Raw genomic sequence first — 21,549 nt, 5'->3', positions numbered from 1 at the left:
CAAGCCAAGGGATGCTAAGGATTGCTGGCAATCACCAGAAGCCAGGAAGAGGCAATGAAGGGTTATTTCCCATAGCCTTCAGAGAGATCAGAGCCTGCTGACACTTTAATCTCCAGACCTCTAGCCTCCAGAAATGTGAGAGAATATGTTTTTGTTGTTTTAAGCCACCCAGTTTGTGGTACTTCGTTATGGCAGCCTTAGGAATTGAATACACACACACACACACACACACACACACACACACACACACACACACACACACACACACACACACACACACACACACACACACACACACACACACACACACACACACACACACACACACACACACACACACACTTTACAGCTTGTCACACACAGGACTTTGGCTTGTGTCTGGTCTTCCTGCCTGGACAGAATGTATTCTGCCTCCTGGGAGGTGGAAGGAACCAAGCAAGAGTGTAGAAGCAGAAGGAAGTGAAGGTAGTAACTCACCATGGGACGCCGGCCGATGCTGCCCAGGTAGTGCAGGAGCCCTTTGGCGTGGTAAATTGTGGGCTGCAGATGGGCACTGGGAGAGAGCCACTGTCTGTTCAAATCCCCTCCTCTCAGTGAGCATCTGTGGCTGCAGGAACAAACAACAAGTAAATAAATACACGTTTAGAAGAAAATAAAGCTCGACAAGACAAACAATTAAACTAACGAATCTAACTTCCTTCTGTCTTCTTCTCAATTGACATCAATTGAAGTTGTCCAGAAAGATGCATATCTGGCCTCTAATCTCCCAATGTGCCGTGATTATTCACAGCCCCTAAAAGAACTTAGAAACCATATTTAACTTGATTTGGGGTCACCAGAGTTTGAAGGCAAAGTTTGAGAAATGTTCCCTGCTATACAACACATCCATGGAGAACAAATTCAATAAATTTCTCTAGGCTCTGGGACCTTCAGTTCTACAAATAATTAAGTTGAGCTCAATCTATCATGCTGGGCATATTACATATGATATTTCTAGGTGGCCCAGTAACTCTCGATATTACTGCACCCCAATGAAGAGACTGACACTTAGAAATGGTTAAATAAATGGCCCGAGGTCACATAACTTAGAGCTAGGCTGTTCATCCAGGTCTGTTTCCCTCTGAAAAAAAGCATAAGGCTCTTCCTCCTATCACATTGCTTCTGCCCACCCTGTCCATACAGATGACACAGAAAGCTTGACATTTACTCAGAGAGCCAGACTATCATTTTCAGAGACATCATCATGGAATATTAGCTCTAGAAATGAGCTTAAAATCATACATCTCCTCATCTGGGAAAAGGGGATGTTCATGTTTGAAAGAATCAAGTTGCTTTACAAAGGTGACACAGCTGGTGAGTGAGAACAGTGACTGCAATTCAGAGGGAAGGAAGCTGAGTTGCTGAGTGACAGGTAAGGTCATCCTAAAAGCCAAGGACGACCATAAATTACCAAGCACAGCCCATTCTCCAGGGAGGCAACCAGAAGTCCTGCTGAGACATTGTTTATTCGATAGGGCTAAGGATCAAGGTACCACAGATTAGGAGGAAGCAGTGCAGTACTTCCATGGCCTAGTCCTCCCAACCCCCTACCCTAATCCCTATCGCCACCTCCTGCTGCTCTTGTCTTTCCATACTTCAGCTTGATCAAACTGCACACAGTTCTCTGAGCAATTGTGCCTACTGGTCTCATTGCCAGGACTCTTCAAAGCTCTATCCCTTCCCACCTATTCAACATTCAGGGATCAGCCCTGCAGGGAAACTCTCCCTGATCACCAGGCCATTACATTCTGCTCCTATTTGTTGCAATAGCATCCTGGGACAACCTTCATCAGAGTTCTTATAAAAACCTTTTTAGATTTTTTTTTAATTTATTTTTATTTCTCTTACATTTGCAGTTAGACTGTAAGCTTCCCAGAGGCAGAAACAGTTTCTTTGTTACCATCAAAACCTTAATATAGTAACTGTGTCAGAGTTGGTATTCAGTAAATAATTTGGAGTGAAAAAAATGTACTAGATTTAAATGTAGAATCACATACGTTTTCTGTTTAAAGAAAAAACACTATTTTTCAATAAACCTTGGAGGCAGAAGGAAAAAGGTTCAGCCTCCTCCTTTCACCACTTTTTCATCTCATGTTTCTGAAATTATCTTTAAATATTAGTTTCCTGCTGCTTGCTAGCCCCTCTTACAGCTCACTGGAAACTGAAAATCATTAGATTAATCATTTATCCCGATTTCACCATTAACATATTTTGACTTGCGAAATGGGAGGTTTTTTGCATCTACCTCTCTGACTTTTTTGTTCTTTTCTTGCTTTCCACCCCCCACTTCCTCTTTTTAATAGCAATGACATCTAGAAATAGGGTTTCTGCCTGATGACCAAGGATGAAGGTAAAATACAAAGCAGATTTTTGGAAAGAAGCAAATAACAAGGAAAGAAGCCAGTGTCCCAGACTTTCTCCTGAGCTTATTTGCTGAGTTTAAATGAATTTCTTTGCTCAAATCGAGGTACTTGCAGGCACAAAATCCCAGAGCCTCAGGATTTTCTTTAACTGCTCTGTGATTCTCCTTGCCTTGACCTGGATTCTCATAAACACTGGGGATTTCTTTTTTCTTTGTAACATCAAAAGTAATGAAATCAGTGAAGGCCCCTTAAAAGCATTTCTGTTTGTAGAAATGAAAATGCAAGCATTGTATGTGTCCAACAGCCAGCAATTCCATGCAACTCTCTCTACCTCTTCTTTCCATATGTTCCACAAAGACCAAGTTCAAGAGCAATGTCCACATGGAAATGACTTTACCAAACAGCAGATATACTGTTCTAGATTACAGTTCTTCAAAAAATAGGAAAGAAAAAGTTTTGTGTTGAAATCAGAATGAGCCTGAGTGTTAGTTAAGGAGATCAAGTCTCAACTCCCAGCTCTGTCACCAGATATAGGGTTGGGGGCCCCTTTGAGAGTCAATATTGTCATATGCAAAAGAATATAAGTATAACCTATCTCCTAGGACTATTCTGAGGGTTAAATTAAATGATCTCTATTTTAGATATCTCCATGGAGAAATACCTACATAACTCTATCATCACCCTTGTCTATGTCCATGTCATGTCCACACCTATATACACATGCACGTCTCCATCTACAGCTGTATCTACATCCTCATCCACATCTACAATACTCAGGGACACATAGCACCACTTGGACTATGTTCATTAGTTCCTTATCTCATCCTAATATTTTTCCTTTTGAATAATAATCAGAGAGCTATATGCAGGTTGATTGGAAGGGAGTAGAATCTTGGCTAGGAACCCCAAACCAGAGGCTGTGGTTAGTTTTAAGTTCAAGTTGACTTGAGCACTTTTAATGGTGGAAGCAATGAGACTGAAGAGAAAAGAAGTTATCTAAGGAAAAAATGCAAGGATATAACAATATAGACTGCTGAATGGACTATTTAATATACCAAGCGGGCCATTAAATAGTACCAAGAGGAGGATGGCATCTAAGATTGACTAGGTACATGGATTTGGAGAGAAACTGGGCCAATGTGAGACTTAGGCAAGCTGTTAGTTGGGTATAAATTTTGTTTCACAATGGTGGAGACAACGATGCATTCCTTTGGTATACGTAGATTGTATCAACTTGGGAAACCCATATGTGTGTATTTGTATTCAGCGCTCTGTGCGTGGCTATGATTTTGAGAGTAACTCTGTGTGTGCCTATGGCTTCTGCAGTTCCTAGATCTCGGCAATTGTAGATTATTACAATATGTACTACACCTAACTTGAGTGCTTTTCCTTTTAAAGCAAATACATTTTCTTCCAATCTCCAAATCAATTTGGCATTTTGTGTTAATAATATCAGAGATTCATGCAGTCAGGAGAACTGCTGCCACTCTTCCTGGGGATTTGTTTTAAGCATTTGAAGAGGAAATGCACCCCATCTTATTATCTACTGTAGCATTTCTGAAATGACAGCTGCTCCCTCTATGTGGAGAGAATTAGCAGATGGACAGCTATGACTGGTTGGCAATAAATTCAGTGCCTCTAATTTCTGAAAAGGGGTCATCCCTCAAATAGAGTTTGAAGTCCTGCTTTGCTTATAAGGAGAATAAAATGGTGAGCATTGCTATTTTTTTCCCCACTGAAAACTGCAAACTTACAGAGCAGGGGAAAAAAGCACTTCCTTTTGGTTTTCACAGGGGGAAGTCATTTGATCCAAATAGTCCTCATTTCTTAAAAGAAAAGCTTTGGTTTAACTACAGTCTAGTTTAAGGTAAAGCTTAGATGCACAAAGTATGCTAGGTCTAGGGTGACCAACCATCCAGTTTGTCCTGGAATGTTGCAGTTATAGCCTTGAAATTCCTATATTTCCCAAGAAACCCCTCAATTCCTCGTGAACAGAAGGGTTTCAAAGGTAGGATCCCTGACCAGAGTTGGGTTTGATTGTTTTAACTGACTTTGAATGTTTTAGTTGAGGTACACTCTCCCCCAACCTCAGGCACCTTTGCTCCCTATTTTTACCTCTGAGTGTTTTATGTATATATTATGAGCCTGCTTTTTTTAGGTATTTGCAGCCCGTGTCTAGGATGTCTCTCTAACCATTAAACCTGCAGGTTTTGGTAGGATAAATTCCTTCCCTTAAAAAAAAAAAAAAAAAAAAAGGCTTGTCGTTTCCTGAAAATATGGTCATTTTATGACCAAAAAAAAAAACAAAACCTCAGTCAAAATTATAAAAAATGAATCAGAAGGGCCAGTCCTAAGAGGTCACTGAATAAAAGCCACCAACTTCATGGTAACCTAAGGATAGCCTTAAAGGTCAGACAGTCTAAAGGGAAATGATGTCACTGTAAACCAGTTTCTTAAGACTAATTGTGGATTTTATGTATCTGCTAAGAACAGGGCTTATCCTGACCAGAGAATGGGAAATAAACCATATAACCAAAGGCCTTGACAAGCACACCCTGACCTACCAGGACCCCTGAAGCAAAGAAAGAACCACAAGCCAGAGGAAGAAAGAGGAAAAAGTGAGTTGCTTCCTGAAAGACCATCTATAAAGCTGCAGTCAGACAATAAAATGACTCAAAAATCTCCCATCCATCCGTGCCTGATAAAAGGAGAGATGGGGCCCATCAGACTGAATGAGTGATGCCAGGCTTGCTGATACAAGTGCCTGCGGCACACCAAGCTCTGAAGTCTAAAGAGAGGTAGCATGCTTGAGACTCAGCAAATGTCTGAAGAGACATCCCCCCTACCTTCCCACCTCATTTTCCCCACTATTGTATTAGTCTTTTCCATGTTTTAATTTGAAAACCAATATAGAGTTAAGATGAAAATGTGTTTTCTCCAAGTTATTTTGACAAGCCTGGTTTCATAATATCATTCAAACATCCAATGGAACAATTCAAAAGATAACAACGTGAGGACAAGCTGAAATCAGGTCAGGCCAGATTAAGGGGTGGGCAAATATAGGTGAGCCCTACACTATCACTTGTATAAATCAGGAATATGTAACGAGTTAATTCACATTTCTACAACTGACTCAATAAAAATAGGTATCACTCCCATTGAAACAGTTAATACTCTAAGGTTAAAGTTTCTAAAGCTATGTCTTGAGACCTTTGTCTGTGCCAACAATTCTGAGACCAGCCAGGGTGTCAGTAATCACTTGAGGTCACCTATTACAACTGGCTGACATTTTGGACCACATAATATTATTTACCAGATATGAGTAAGAATAATTCATTTAATTTATGAAATTTTAAATACATTAATAATCTTCACAAAAAGTTGTCAGAATGGGAAATTATAAAAAGCATTTCTAAAAACCAAGAACTAATGATTATCTCCATAATGTTAAAAAATTAAAAAATAATCTTTTGAAAAAATCCAACACTCATTCCTGAGAAAGACAATCAGAAAATAAGAATTGGTGGATACTTTCTGTGTCATATGTATGTGTTTAAAAAGTATGCATCGGGCTTCCCTGGTGGCGCAGTGGTTGACAGTCCGCCTGCCGATGTAGGGGACGCGGGTTCGTGCCCCAGTCTGGGAAGATCCCACATGCCGCTGAGCGGCTGGGCCCGTGAGCCATGGCCGCTGAGCCTGCGCGTCCGGAGCCTGTGCTCCGCAACAGGAGAGGCCACAACAGTGACAGGCCTGCGTACCGCAAAAAAAAAAAAAAAAAAGTATGCATCAATTCTGCTTCTACATATATATATGAATATAATGACATATTTTTTTATATTATGACCTAGAAAACCAATGACTAACTCAATAAATAATTCAGTAAGATAATGGGATATAATATTACAATACAGAAGAAAATGCTCATATAAGAGAGTGGTTGAATAATTTGATGCATTTAAAAACTGGAGTATTGTGCAGCTATTAAATGAAGAAGAAGGTATCTATGAACTAATATGGAATGGTGATTTTCATGGTATAAAGTTAAATGATAAAACGTTATGTAAAATATAAAAAGCATATTTAAGACTGAAGGAGACATTAGACAATACACATACATCTATTCGTTTGTGCAAAAAATACAAGATAAATCAGAAACTAATAAGATTGATTACTTACAGAAGGCAGATGGAAATAGGATATAAAGTATGGATGAATGGGAATGGGGTAGGAGGAATAAAGGGCTAGTGACACCTCTCTGATCATACCTTTCTGTATTGTTCTAACTTTTAGAATCATGTTAATGTTTCATATACTTATGTGAATAAATAAATATAATGAGAAAACCATGAATAGAACTCCAAATGGATTAGTTACAAATAAACAAACTATGGCAAATAAATAACACTTATGGAAGTAGGAAGGAAATAACTGACTCAAGTAACTTTAGAAAAAAATATTGTTGCTATATACTCTAAAGCTAAAGACAAAAACAATAGTATACAGTGTGTTTTTCACAGCAGTATTCAATTCTGAGCTACCAATTCTAAGACTGCTTTGGATGTATTCTAGAACTGAGTAAACAAGTAACTTAATTATGAGTAATAACAACCAGTTTTCTCATAGTCACAAAAAGGAGTTATAAATAAAGAATTAACTCTGTAGTGTTGTACTGGAATCAGAAGTATCAGCATGAACTCATGGTTTCCTACAGAGAGACAGATAAAGAAATAGATATAAAAGTATGTGTATTGTGTGTGTGTGTGTGTTCATGCATTTATTTCCTAGCTCTGTCTACTAGAAGAACCTAGAAACAATAACCCCCTTGTAGCAATGAACATATAAAATGCTCAGATCACATTTTCTAAGTATCATTAGTTAATCAAAGAAATCAGGGCTTCTTGAAGTAATGCCTGGGTGAGGAAAGAAGAATATAAGTCTAGAATGTATTATGATGCCTGAAATTTTAAAAGTACTCAAAAATAATGGGAACATGTTGAAATGACAGAGGAATCAATTTTAAGGGAATCCCAATAACCAAATGTGGTAAGATCTGAACAATAAAATCAATAATAATAAAAGTAATAATAATATATTATTATCCATAAATAAAGTAAATATTTATAAGTTTGTACTGATATAAATAAATAAAGGAATAGCTCTTCATTTGAGTAGAATTCCAATTAGTAAATATAGAAGGAGTGAAGGAAAATAAAGTTATTATTTGATAAATATCATAATAGTAATTGTTGCAAGCAAGAATCATCAATGGATGCTAAAATTAGTGGGTGAAAGTATTATGAGTAACAGAATATTTACACAGACTTGGAATATCTCCCCATAAGATACTTATTAATATCAAAGGGAAAAAAATACTAAATTTATGGTGAAGAAACACAGCAGATAATGCCATAATCAACTGATCAAAGATAACATCACCATTAGAAATACATAGCAATGTCATATATCCAATGATACGGTGCACTGAGAAGGGCAGAGCATCACCTATGTGATGCTTTTGCCAGAAATACAGGATGTGAATTTACTCATCAGACAAACCCAAATTAAGGTGTATTCTCCAAATAACAGACCAGAACTCATAAAACATGTCCAGATCAAGAAAAACAAAAAAAAGGATGAGAAGCTCTTCTAGATTGGAGGAGATTAAGAGGACATGATACTAAATGCATTGTTATGATTGGGGAAAGGGACTTTATTGGCACAATTGGCGAAATATGAATAATGTCTGTAAAGTAGTTAAGACTAGTGTCTTGATGTTATATTCATCATCATACGGTGGATATGAGAGATGTTAGCATCTGGGGAAGATGGATAAAAACTATACAGGGTTTTTTTGTACAATTATTAGAACTTTTCGGACAGATGCCCATTATTTCAAAATAAACACTTAAAAGATTTTTAAAAGTCAAAATTTTAAAGGGAAGAAGTTCTACACTTCATGAAAAAAAATACATGTAACAATTTTAAAAACTCAGAAATGAGGTAACTCAATAAACAGTTAGAAAAAGAAAATATAACTTTGTAAATGAAACCTAGACTAGAAAGAATATGAGTGAATCAATACAAATCATGCCTTATGAGAAAAATGTGAAAAGAAAAAGTTTTAATCCTAAGGAAACAAAGAGATGAAAAGGATTTAAGAGAAAATGACACATAATGACACACTGAAGATAGGCAAACAGTGACCAATGTAATACGAGCAGGTAAGAAAGAAAACAAAGCTAAGGATCAGAACAAATACTATACTAAAAATACTAAAAAACCTATACTGAGAAAACTCACATAAAATAATCAAAAAATTAAAACTACGTATTGAAATAATTTATTACGTGTCTGAGATACATAATCTTGATCCAGAACCAACATCAAGACATAATCTAGTAATATTACTGGATATTAAAGAAAAAGAAAACTCATTGGGGAGCTAGGCAATAAAAGCAGGGGACTTAAAAAGGGAAAATTAGGTTATCCCTTTTTGACAGCAATGCATCAGAAGAAAATTGAAGTGATATTCAAAGAATTAAATAAGACATTTAAGGAAAGAAAATAAGAGACAAAGATGTTTGTATCTAACAAAACTGATCTTCAAATACAAAGAGGGACAGACACATTGTTATTAATATTCAAGAACCCAGGGAATATTATTCCCATGATCCTGTCCTGAGAAATACATTAGACAACAAACTCCCATAACCAAAACGACCAGAGAGATATGGCCATTTTCAATTTTTGTAAAGTAACCTGTGGATACCCATGCCACAGAATTTGTTTTACATGATTATAATAGTTCACTCCACCAGAAGTTCAGCCCTTTGAAGATAAGATTGGGTCTTGTCACATCTCTGAGTCTCTAGAACCCTGAAGAGCACCTGGCCTACAGAAATTATTTAATGAATGTATACTAATGTGAATAAAATGGAATTTAAATTGAATTTCTAATGTCCTAAATGAAGTATGCTTAAATAAATGTTTATTAAAGCAAAATCAGTTGCAAAGCAAAACAGTTTTAAGAACTTCAAATGCTTTCTGACACCACAAAAGCAAAAACACATTGTTCCCAGTGTTTATTTTTATCTTAGTTGTCATGTCTGTGATATAAAATAAAATGAATACTTATATTTCATTTAATATTGAAAGATCCCATCACTACATGAAAAACAAATAAGGTCCACCTCATCCATTTACATCAGGCCAGATGATTATAAAAGCTGTTTTTTCTCCTCATCACCATCATAACTAACATGCATTGAGTGCCAGTCTTTTGTTAACTGCTTCTATGCCATTATCTTCACTAATCTTCACAACAACCCTACAGGCATTTGTTATTATAATTGCCACTTTGCAGATGAGGAAGTAGAAGTTTACAGAGGTTAAGTAATTTGTCTAAATTAGCATGAGTAGATTAGCTTCTGAATCCAGAGCAGACTGCATAATACAGAAGCAGGTTACTTACAAGGTGCCTAAAAGTCTTAACCACCATATAGACATATCAACCCAATGTCCTCAAGGGATGAAAGATGGGGGAGAAACCTACAGAAATGGACGACCTTTGCCTCCCATACCTACATGAACCAGTGTGTCTCAGCTTCCATCTGATTTGCACATTGAACTTTAGAGTCAAACTTTGAAGAAAGGATTACAACGTTTAATATGCTCATAATTGATGGCTTGTGAGTCCAGTGCCATTATTCGACCTAGCCTTAGAAGTCTTTTGACAATTTAGTCTCCAGTTGTCTCATATGTAAAATTAATACTCTCCTGCATACTTGACCAGTTGGTGTAAGGTATAAAATTATATTCAGAAGACAAAAGCATTGTATAAAAACACATATTAGTCATTAATTCACCATATATTTATTGTTACAACATCTCCTATGTGTCAGATACTATTCTTATCCTGAGGAATACAGCAGTGAACAAGCCCTACTACTAGGAATCTGCATTCTGGGGATTATCATCGCATGGTAATTAAAGACAGACATTTGTCCATCTTGTTTGTTAATTTTTCAGCACCAACTCAGCACAGTGACCAGCACATGGTAGGCAAATAATTCATCATGATCCAAGGAACTCCCCATTCTACTGCTGAAAAATTTCTTCTCTGGGCAGTCAATATCTAAATTAAAACTGCAGCTATTTTTTTTAAACTGTTAATTCAACAGATTTAATTATGGGATATTGATTTTTCCTGATCATCTCTGTCTTGGTAGGGGTCTCCATACTGCTACAGTCTAAAAATCCCTGTACTTCCCTTCTTAGAGAGAAATGCTTCATGAAAAAATTCCATGTAAAGCTCAAAACCATTAACATTGAGAAAAAGTTAAAAAATTCTTTTTCTAAAATTGAAATGTGAGTTTCATTCTCTTATCCTTAATGCGAGAGTTGATAAGTTTACAGCTGCGATCTCCCAAAGAAGCCCAGAAATTAGGGTCCTTTACTGGACCATAACACCAAATAACACCCCATGTTTCTCTTCCTGAATGGAATAAAATCATAGCTCTTTACTTGTTCCCTTTTTCTATGCCTCTGAAGCTTCTTTCATATTAAGGTAATTTTTCTTTATGGACCAGAAGGTATACTGGATATTTACAACTCCTTGATGTTCTGTAAGCCAAAAGGTATCTCTAGAGAGTAAAACTCTTCCCTCTCCAGCTAACTAGTAGAGGTAGCAAGAAAAGCGATTCTCTGCTTTCTTCAGAGGATGTCAATGTGTTTAATTCTGGTGTAAAATAAAATCCAGATGAGTCTCCTGGGGAAAGAAACAGAGATGTAGAAAAATAATTTCTGCTGATTGGGAGTTTCAGTAGCTAGGAAACATTCACCTCATCCCCTGAAAGCAATACTGACTGCCAATACCATCCTAGATAAAGGAATGAAGAGTATCATCCAGGAAGTCTGGTATTTCTTCTTCTTGAAGTCCTCGCAGGAGAAAGTAGAAACATAGGAATGATACCACTTATAGTGCTGAAGAGAAAGTCAAAAGACTGAGTTTTAGTCTTGGCTTTGACACTTGCTTTCATATGATCTTAGACAAGTTCCTTGATTTTGTTGAATCAGAGCTGTCATTTGTTTAAAACAAATTAGGACACGTGATATTTAGCCAAGGAAACGCTCCTTTAAAAATCCATTACTCTAAGTAAAGACTTCTAAGAAAAGGGAAAAAGAGATACACAAGGAGAGAGGAGGGTAGAGAGGAGAGCTATACGGTTTTACTCTTTGAAACACAGATTCCTAAGGAGAAAAACTGTCCAAGATTTATCACCTAATACATGGATAGAAGCAATTGCCTCCACAATGGCTTTCTTATCTTCTATTTCTCATAACATTTCTCTCCCAACTTGACATAATTCCAAACTGATATTCAAATTCTTCCAGTGGCTTACCATTACCTACAAGAGGATGTATAAACTACTTTGGCATTCAAGATCTTCTACAAACTGGTCTCGGTTCAACAATCCAACTCTTGGTGAACATTCCTGTTTGCATCACCAGCAAATACTGTCCTGAACTTTTATTTAACTGAACTACATACTTAGATTATAAATCATTCGAGGATAAACTTTTTTTAAAAATTTGCTTCCATCCTTATTCTCAGTAATTTTATTACTGACCAACACAAAGCCAGTACTATAAGCAAGGCAGATGTCCTTGTTGTTTCCAAAATAGCTTGTGCTCTCCCAACTATCAAATCCTCTCAACTGCTGATGGAATCGTGTCTGAAATCGCACCCTTTTCTTTTTTTCTTAATCTACCCACCTTTCAGGAAACTTTTCAAACCCTGCCCCTTTCATGAGACTTTTTTTGACTGCTCCAATGTATAGCAACAATTTCTCCAACCTCTGAACTCCCTTAGGAAAACACAATAGTGAAAAGTTTATGTGTATAGTCAATAGAGTCAGGTCTGGTTCTGCAACTTGCTAGGTAAATTTGGCTAAATTATTTAACCTTGCTAAATTTAAGACTCCATAATATCAGATAAGAAGTATTCCTGCCTCTCAATCTCTACCTAAAGGAAGTAGTAGTATCCTACTCACAGATTATTGTTTGTCTCTTAGAATTAAGCAACAGAACATACTGAAAGCACTTAGCAAAATACTTAGTAAATGCTCACTGACAAACAATAAATGTTTAATTTTTTTTTTTTTTTTTGCGGTACGCGGGCCTCTCACTGTTGGGGCCTCTCCCGTTGCGGAGCACAGGCTCCGGACACGCAGGCTCAGTGGCCACGGCTCACGGGACTAGCCACTCCGCAGCATGTGGGATCTTCCCGGACCGGGGCATGAACCCGTGTTGCCTGCATCAGCAGGTGGACTTTCAACCACTGTGCCACCAGGGAAGCCCTGTTTAAATTTTTTAAAACAATTACTCACAGCATTCATTTTTGCATCACCCTCAAATACTGTCCTGAACTTTCATTTAACTAAGCTATATGTGCTTATACTTAGATTATAAATCACTGGAGGATGAACTATACTTTGTGTGTTTATTAAATCTGCTTCAATCCTTACCATTGTGCCCTACATTCAATGGGTCTCAGTAACGACTTGTTATAGCTTAGAGACAAATTAGACTATAAATATAGGACTGTTCTCCTTACTTTTTCTTTTAGATTTTCAGTAAAGCATGAGAAGAAAATAAAAATAACAGGGGAAAAAAACTATATTTTTCACTTAATCCTCAAAACAGTCTCCATTTCATATCTGAAGAAACTGTAGTTCAGAAGGCTTACATAACTATCCATAGTCACATATTTAAAGCTGGAATTTGAATGAAGGTTTTTCACCAAATTGAATAATAGGTGGCACAGAGGAAGTCTGGAAATTCATCTACCTAAAGCACAATCTACTGATATCTTCTTCTTTATTGTTTGCCCTCATTTTCTTTTTTGCTTAATTTTTATTTTATTTTTTTATACAGCAGGTTCTTATTAGTTATCTATTTTATACGTATTAGTGTGTATATGTCAACCCCAATCTCCCAATTCATCCCACCTCCACCACCCCCCCGCCCACTTTCCCCCCGTAGTGTCCATATGTTTGTTCTCTACATCTGTGTCTCTATTTCTGCCTTGCAAACCAGTTCATCTGTACCATCTCTCTAGATGCCACATATATGCGTTAATATACAATATTTGTTTTTCTCTTTCTGACTTACTTCACTCTGTATAAGTCTCTAGGCCCATCCACATCTCTAAAAATGGCCCAATTTCGTTCCCTTTTATGGCTGAGTAGTATTCCATTGTATATATGTATCACATCTTCTTGATCCATTTGTCTGTCGATGGGCACTTAGGTTGCTTCCATGACCTGGCTATTGTAAATAGTGCTGCAGTGAACATTGGGATGCATGTGTCTTTTTTTTTTTGCGGTATGCGGACCTCACTGTTGTGGCCTCTCCCGTTGCGGAGCACAGGCTCCAGACACGCAGGCTCAGCGGCCATGGCTCACGGGCCTAGCTGCTCCGCGGCATGTGGGATCTTCTCGGACTGGGGCACGAACCCGTATCCCCCGCATCGGCAGGCAGACTCTCAACCACTGCGCCACCAGGGAAGCCCGCATGTGTCTTTTTGAATTATGGTTTTCTCTGGGTATGTGCCCAGTAGTGGGATTGCTGGGTCGTATGGTAGTTCTATTTTTAGTTTTTTAAGGAACCTCCATACTGTTCTCCATCGTGGCTGTATCAATTTACATTCCCACCAACAGTGCAAGAGGGTTCCCTTTTCTCCACACCCTCTCCAGCATTTGTTGTTTGTAGATTTTCTGATGATGCCCATTCTAACGGGTGTGAGGTGATACCTCATTGTAATTTGCCCTCATTTTCTCTTCACATGCTCTATTTTCATGCAGAAAGCTTTGGTGCTGGTGTGACTCTTATCCTGCTCCTCTGCAGGCCATTTACAGTAGCTTCTGCCTTATCCACAGGGGACACTGTCCAAGACCCCCAGTGGATGCCTGAAACCATGGATAGTACCAAACCCAATATATACTATGTTTTTTCTAGCATCACTGCTCTTGTGCTTTGGGGCAATTTTTAAGTAAAATAAGTGTTATTTGAACGTAGCACTGTGATACTGCAATGGTTGATCTGATAACAGATATGGCTACTTAAATGACTAATGGGCAGGTAGTGTGTTCACTGTGGAGCAGCTGAACAAAGGGATCATTCACGTCCCAAGATGGTAGGCGTGGGACTGCTTGAGATTTCTTCACCCTGCTCAGAATGGCAAGCAATTTAAATTTTATGAATTGTTTATTTCTGAAATTTTCCATTTAATAATTTTGGACTGTGGTTAACCTCAGGTAACTGAAACCGTGGGGGGAAAACAAAAAACAGATGAGGGGACTACTGTATATTGTTCAGCTAAATTACACACACATACCATGCCAGGAAGTTAGAAAGGCAAAGGAACTGTTTATTAGACTTTATAAACAAAGAAGGAGGAAATATCAAGTACTTTCTCACTATCCTCAGTAAATGGCTCCCCCATTTCTTTGGCTTCTCAATCCAAATATCTTATAGTCATCTTTGATGCCTCCTTATTTCATACCCCAATCCCACTTATCAGCAAACTGTACAGACTCTGCCTTAAAATGTATATACAGAATTTGACTACAACTCACCACTAGTTCCCTCAAAGATATTTCATAAAAAGTTTGAAGTTGGGCTTCCCTGGTGGTACAGTGGTTGACAACCTGCCTGCCAATGCAGGGGACATGGGTTCGAGCCCTGGTCTGGGAGGATCCCACATGCTGCGGAGCAACTGGGCCCGTGAGCCACAACTAGTGAGCCTGCGCGTCTGGAGCGTGTGCTCCGCAACAAGAGAGGCCGCGATAGTGAGAGGCCCACGCACCGCGATGAAGAGTGGCCCCCGCTTGCCACAACCAGAGAAAGCCCTCACACAGAAACGAAGACCCAACACAGCCATAAATAAATAAATAAATAAAATTTAGAATAAATAAAAAAAAGTTTGAAGTTACTTTACTTTGGCTTATTTCCATTAAGACGCAGAATAAAAGCAGAGAGGTTTCTCATTAGTAGCTTGACTTCATCCTTTTATTCAGGGAGTTATTTTAGCAATATGAAAATTTAAAATATCTTTATAGCTAGGTCTTATGGACCAGGAAAAAAAAAATGTTATCTTTGATCTAGTGTATATTTTAAACTAAAACATACACTTCAAGCTAAACATAGTTAATATAACTTTTACATCTCTTTATCAAAGAGAATAATTATCAAAATTATATTTTATAAGAAAAATTCTCCTATATAAGATAATATCTGCTCTCCTTCTTCCTCACCCCTCTTCCAAGGTAAGAAAATCTCAAGTAAAACTTAAGGAAATAAAATGGACACATTTATTCATTCCATGCCAATTCTGTTAGCCTAAGACAAGAAGCAATCCTTTGGATAATATTGCATCGCTTCCCCAGGATCCAGATTGGGTAGCCACAATCAACAGGAAGGTGTCATTTTCTCATTTCATTCTGTCATCTGTTCTTAATTTACATTTTACTGGTCTCTGACAAGGATAGTGTAGCAGATGGCAAGTGAAATCTAATTAGTGATGTCTTGAAAGTTGTGTCAAGATTCTTCAATAAGGTTGTTTTGTTGAAAAGCCATTGGAGGAGTGTTAGCTCTGTTTCCCGATGATAGGCAAAAGGAATAAGTAGCACTGGTCTTTATTTTACCTAATTCAGAGCTTGTCCTGTGGAAACAGCCTTTTTCCCAGGGGTATTTCTAAAAAACAATCAGAGGCAATTGCTGAACATCATGGCTGTCTGAGGCAGTGGACAGCAGTTGGGTAAACAGTGAACTAACCACAAAATCTAAAACTAAAAGCTGGGGAAAAAAATGTCCATAAGGGAATTTGAAAAAAATCTCCAACCTATTCTGGGTATATAAATGCAAAGGATTGTGTGAATACCCAGGCCTCTGTGAATGCCAGTGTTCACACTCAGAAAAGACCTAAAAAGGCACTGGGTTCTCACCTGTGACTAACATTGAGATTCTACACAAGCAGGAAGTAAAGAGTAAAGTAGAGTTGTTAGCTTGAGTACTGATGGCACGCCCCAACATGCCCACAAGCCCCCCAGCAGAGGCTATGGGACTTATTAGTTCCAGGCAAATAAGAACATCTCTATCTAATAATTAAATGGCCACTAAGCTAGCCAAGCAGAGATTTCAGTGACCACATATTACAAATAATATAGGCTTTACAAAATTAATTCAAAAAAGTTGCTAAACAAATGATAACAAACCCTGGCATAGAGGATGAACCTGATTTCCAGAATTGAAGCATAACTAATGCTATTTAAAATTTCTACTTTTTATGAGTCATGAAAAAAAAAAAAGAAAAAAGAAAAGAAAAGAAAGAAAAAAGTATGGCTACTACATAGGAAATTAAGCAGTTAAAAGAAACTGTCCCTGTGGAAGCCCAGATATTAGACTTTCTGAGAAAGATTCAAATCAGTTATTATATGTATGTATACATGTTTAAAGGACTAAGGAAAACTTAGTCCACTGGATCTGAAGAAGTAAAGTATGAGATCTGTGTCTCAACACAGAGAAATTATCAATAAAGACATAAAAATTACATAAAAGAAGCAAATAAAATGTCTGGAGTTGAAAAGTGTAATAACTGAAATGAAAAATTCACTAAAGGTGCTCAGTAGAAAATTTGAACAAACAGAAGAAATATTCAGTGAAATTGAAGATAGTTAAATTGAAATTATACAATCTCAGGAACAAAAATAAAAAAGAATTTTAAAAATGAACAGTCTCAAAAATGATTAGGACACCACAAGCACACCAATATACATATAACAGGAGTCCCAGAAAGAGAGGAAAGAGAAAGACAAAGAAGTAGAAAGAATGATTAAAGAAATAATGACCAAAACCTTCCTAAATTTGATGAAAAACATTAATTTAGATTCAAGAAACTCATCAATCAAAAAATCTACAAACAATAAATGCTGGAGAGGGTGTGGAGAAAAGGGAACCGTCTTGCACTGTTGGTGGGAATGTAAATTGCTACAGCCACTATGGAGAACAGTATGGAGGTTCCTTAAAAAATGAAAAATAGGACTACCATATTACCCAGCAATCCCACTACTGGGCATATACTCTGAGAAAACCATAATTCAAAAAGAGTAATGTACCACAATGTTCACTGCAGCTCTATTTACAATAGCCAGGACATGGAAGCAACCTAAGTGTCCATCGACAGATGAATGGATAAATAAGATGTGGCACATATATACAATGGAATATGACTCAGCCATAAAAAGAAATGAAATTGAGTTATTTGTAGTGAGGTGGATGGACCTAGAGTCTGTCATACAGAGTGAAGTAAGTCAGAAAGAGAAAAACAAATACTGTATGCTAACACATATATATGGAATCTAAAAAAAAGAGAAAAAATGGTTCAGAAGAACCTAGGGGCAGGACAGGAATAAAGATGCAGACATAGAGAATGGACTTGAGGACCCGCGGAGGGGGAAGGGGAAGCTGGGATGAAGTGAGAGAGTGGTATGGACTTATATATACTATCAAATGTAAAATAGATAGCTAGTGGGAAGCAGCCGCATAGCACAGGGAGATTAGCTTGGTGCTTTGTGACCACCTAGAGGGGTGGGATAGGGAGGGTGGGAAAGAGAGCAAGAGGGATGAGATATGGGGATATATGTATATGCATAGCTGATTCACTTTGTTATAAAGCAGAAACTAACACACCATTGTAAAGCAATTATACTCCAATAAAGATGTTTAAAAAAAAAAAAAAAAAAGAAACTCATCCAACTCCAGGACAGGTAACTTGAAGGCCATACCTAGACAGTTATAGTCAAAATGTCAAAAGACAAAAAAAGTTTTGAAAGCAGCAATAGAGAAGTGACTAATCTTATACAAGAGATCCACAGTGAGATTAAAAACTGATTACTCTTATCAGAAACAACGAAGGTCAGAAGGCCATGAGATAACATACTCATGCTCATGCTGAAAGAAAGAGACTGCCAACCAGAATCCTATATCTAACAAAACTATCCTTTAAAAAATTTAGGAGAGATTAAGACAGTACCAGATAAACAAAAACTGAGAGAATTAACTGCTAACTGATGCACCCTGCAAGAAATTCTAATATTCTAAAGGAAGATCTTCAGGCTGAAATGAAAGCAGATTAGATAACAACAAGAATACACACACAAAAAAAGAGAAAAATACACTGTTAAAGGTAACTACCTAGATAAATATAAAAGATAGTATAAACTTATTTTTAGTTTAACTTTTTTTCTCATATCTAATTTAAAAGACAACTGCATAAGTAATAACTACAAACTGTGTTGATGTGCAAACAATGTATAAAGATATGATTTGTATAATAACAGCATGAAGAAAGGGGGAGGAAATGAAGCTCTTTAAGAGCAAAATTTTATGTACTGTTGTAATTCAGTCTGTATTAATCTGAACTACATTGTTAAAAATCAAGATATTAATTATAATCCCCAGGGCAAAAACTTAGAAAAGAACTAAAAAAAAATTATGAAAGCAATGACAGATTAATTTAAATGTTACAGTAGATAGCATTTATTTAACACAAAAGGTGGCAGTAATGGAAGAATGGAAGAATTTTTAAAAAGGACATAGAAATATAGAAAACAAATAGCAACAAGGCAGATATAAATTTTCTCTATCAGTAATTGCATTAAATATAAATGAATTAAACCATTAATCCAAAGGTAGAGATGAGTAAAGTGGATTATTTTTTAAATAAATGTTACAGTTATAACTTGCCTACAAGAAACATACTTTAGATTCAAAGACACAATGGGTTAAAAGTAAAAGGATGGAAGAAGATATGCCATGGAAATAGTAATCAAAAGAGAGACTGAGTGGCTATACTAGTATCAAACAAAATACAACTAAACTCAAAAACAGTTACAAGAGACAAAAAGGAATATTATATAATGATAAAGAGTCAATTCATCAATAAGATATAACTTGTAAACACACATGCACATAATAAAGGAGTAGCACAGTATATGAAAAAAAAAAAAAAACTGAAAGAACCAAAATGAGAAACAGACAATTCTATAATAATACTTAGAGATTTCAATTCCTCACTTTCAGTAATGGATAGGACAACTACACAGAATATCAACAAGGAAACATAAGACATGCATAAAACTATAAACCAATTAGACTCACAGACAACTACAGAACACTTGGTCCAACACAGCAAACTGTACACATTCTACTGAAGTGCACATGGAGTATACTCCAAAATAGATCACATGATAGGCCACAAAATAAGTCTCAATAAATTTAAAAAATTCAAATCATGCAAAGTATGTTCTATGATCAAAAGCAGATGAAATTTGAAATCAATAGCAAAGGGAAATTTGAGGAAATTCACAAACATGTGAAAATTAAATAATGTACTCATTATTTCAGTCAAAGCAGAAATCACATGGGAAATCAGAAAAATCATTAAAAGAAGTGAAAACAAAATGTACCAAAATTATGGGATAAACTAAAAGCATTGCTCAGAGGAAATATAGTTGCAAGTGCCTATATAAAAATAAATAAAGATCTCAAGTCCATAATCCAAACTTCCATCTTAAGAAACTAGAAAAGAAAAGAAAATTAAACCCAAAGCAAAAAGAAGGAATGAAATAATAAAGATTAAAACAGAAATCAATGAAATAAAGAATGGAAAAACAATAGACAACTCAGTGAACTAAAAGTTGGTTCTTGGAAAATGTATAGACCTCTAGTTAAACAGACAAAAAAGAGAGAGGGAGAGAGGGAGAGAAGATGTAAACTACTAAAATAAGAAATGAAAGAGGGAACATTATTATTAACCTTACAGTAATTAAAAGGTTTATAAGGGCATACTACGAACAATTATATACCAACAAATTAGAAAATCTAGAGGAAATGGACAAATGTTGGGAAAGATAAAAACTGCCAAATCTAAATCAAAGAGAAATAGAAAATCTGAATATACCTATAATAAATAAAGACATTGAATTAATAGTTGACAATTCCCCACAAAAGAAAGCCCTGGACCATATGGTTTCACTGGTAAATTCTACTATACTTTTAAAGAATTAAATTATTCACAAACTTTTTTAAAACTTAAAAGAGGAGGAAACACTTCTCAGCTCTTTCTATGAATCTGTATTACCCTGATACCAAAACCAAAGATATTACAGAAAAGAAAACTATATATCAGTATCCCTTATAAATATATGTATATCTAAAAATTCTCCTCAAAATACTATCAAACCAAATGAAACAACATACAAAAATGACTATACATATTGTTCACAAACAGGTGGGATTTATTCCAGGATTTGAAGGTTTGTTCATCATGAAAATCAATGTTAAAAATCAATCAATGTAATACACCACATTAATAAAATAAAGGACAAAAAAACATACATTATCATCTTTGTAGATGCACAAAACCATTTTACAAAATCCATCACCCTTTCATGATAGAAAACACTCAAAAAACTAAGGACAGAAGGGAAATTCTTCAACATAATAAAGAATATCTATTAAAATCCCGCAGCTGTTATCATACTTAACAGTGAAAGACTGAAATATTTCCCCAAAGATCTATAACGAACCAAGGATGTTTGCTCTCACCACATGTTCTCAACATTGTACCAGGAATGCTAGCCAGAGAAATTAGGTAAGAAGAAATAAAAAGCATCCAGATTGGAAAAGAAGTAAAATTATCCTTACTGGCAGATGAAATAATCCTGTATATAGAAAATCCTCAAGAATCTACCAAAAAAAAAAAAGAAATAGAGCTAATAAATCAGTTCAGCAAAGACAAAGGATGCAAGATCAATGTGCAAACATTGACCGTATTTCTATACACTAGCAATGAATGATCTGAAAATAAAATATTAAAACAATTCCATTTATAATGGAATAGCATCAAAAAGAATAAAACACTTAGGAACAAATTTATCCAAAGAAGTGTAAGACTTATACACTGCAAACTACAAAACATTATTGAAAGAAATTAAAGAACACCTAAATACATGGAACAACATCCTCTGTTCATGGATTTGAAGACTTAATATTGTCACTCATCAGATAGATCCAAAGATTCAAT

The 21,549-nt window shown here is 36.3% G+C and overlaps 1 protein-coding gene across 7 annotated transcripts in view; it reads right to left on the bottom strand.

The window, feature by feature from the left end:
* AGBL1 (AGBL carboxypeptidase 1) overlaps window positions 1-21,549 on the bottom strand; it is a 958,763-nt gene that overhangs the window by 502,904 nt on the left and 434,310 nt on the right. For all 7 annotated transcript variants that reach the window (XR_009541841.1, XM_060156164.1, XM_060156157.1 and 4 more), the window contains exon 19: window positions 478-607. Coding sequence is in view for 6 of the 7 variants with exons in the window: in XM_060156164.1 (XP_060012147.1) it covers window positions 478-607 (130 nt within the window). In the remaining variant the exon portion in view is untranslated. The remainder of the gene's footprint in view (window positions 1-477; window positions 608-21,549) is intronic.

The sequence above is a fragment of the Lagenorhynchus albirostris genome, chromosome 1, assembly GCF_949774975.1.
Source record: "Lagenorhynchus albirostris chromosome 1, mLagAlb1.1, whole genome shotgun sequence".
Lineage (NCBI taxonomy): Eukaryota > Metazoa > Chordata > Mammalia > Artiodactyla > Delphinidae > Lagenorhynchus > Lagenorhynchus albirostris.
The sequence above is the reverse complement of the archived record's forward strand: the minus strand, read 5'-3'. Positions and strand labels throughout refer to the sequence as shown.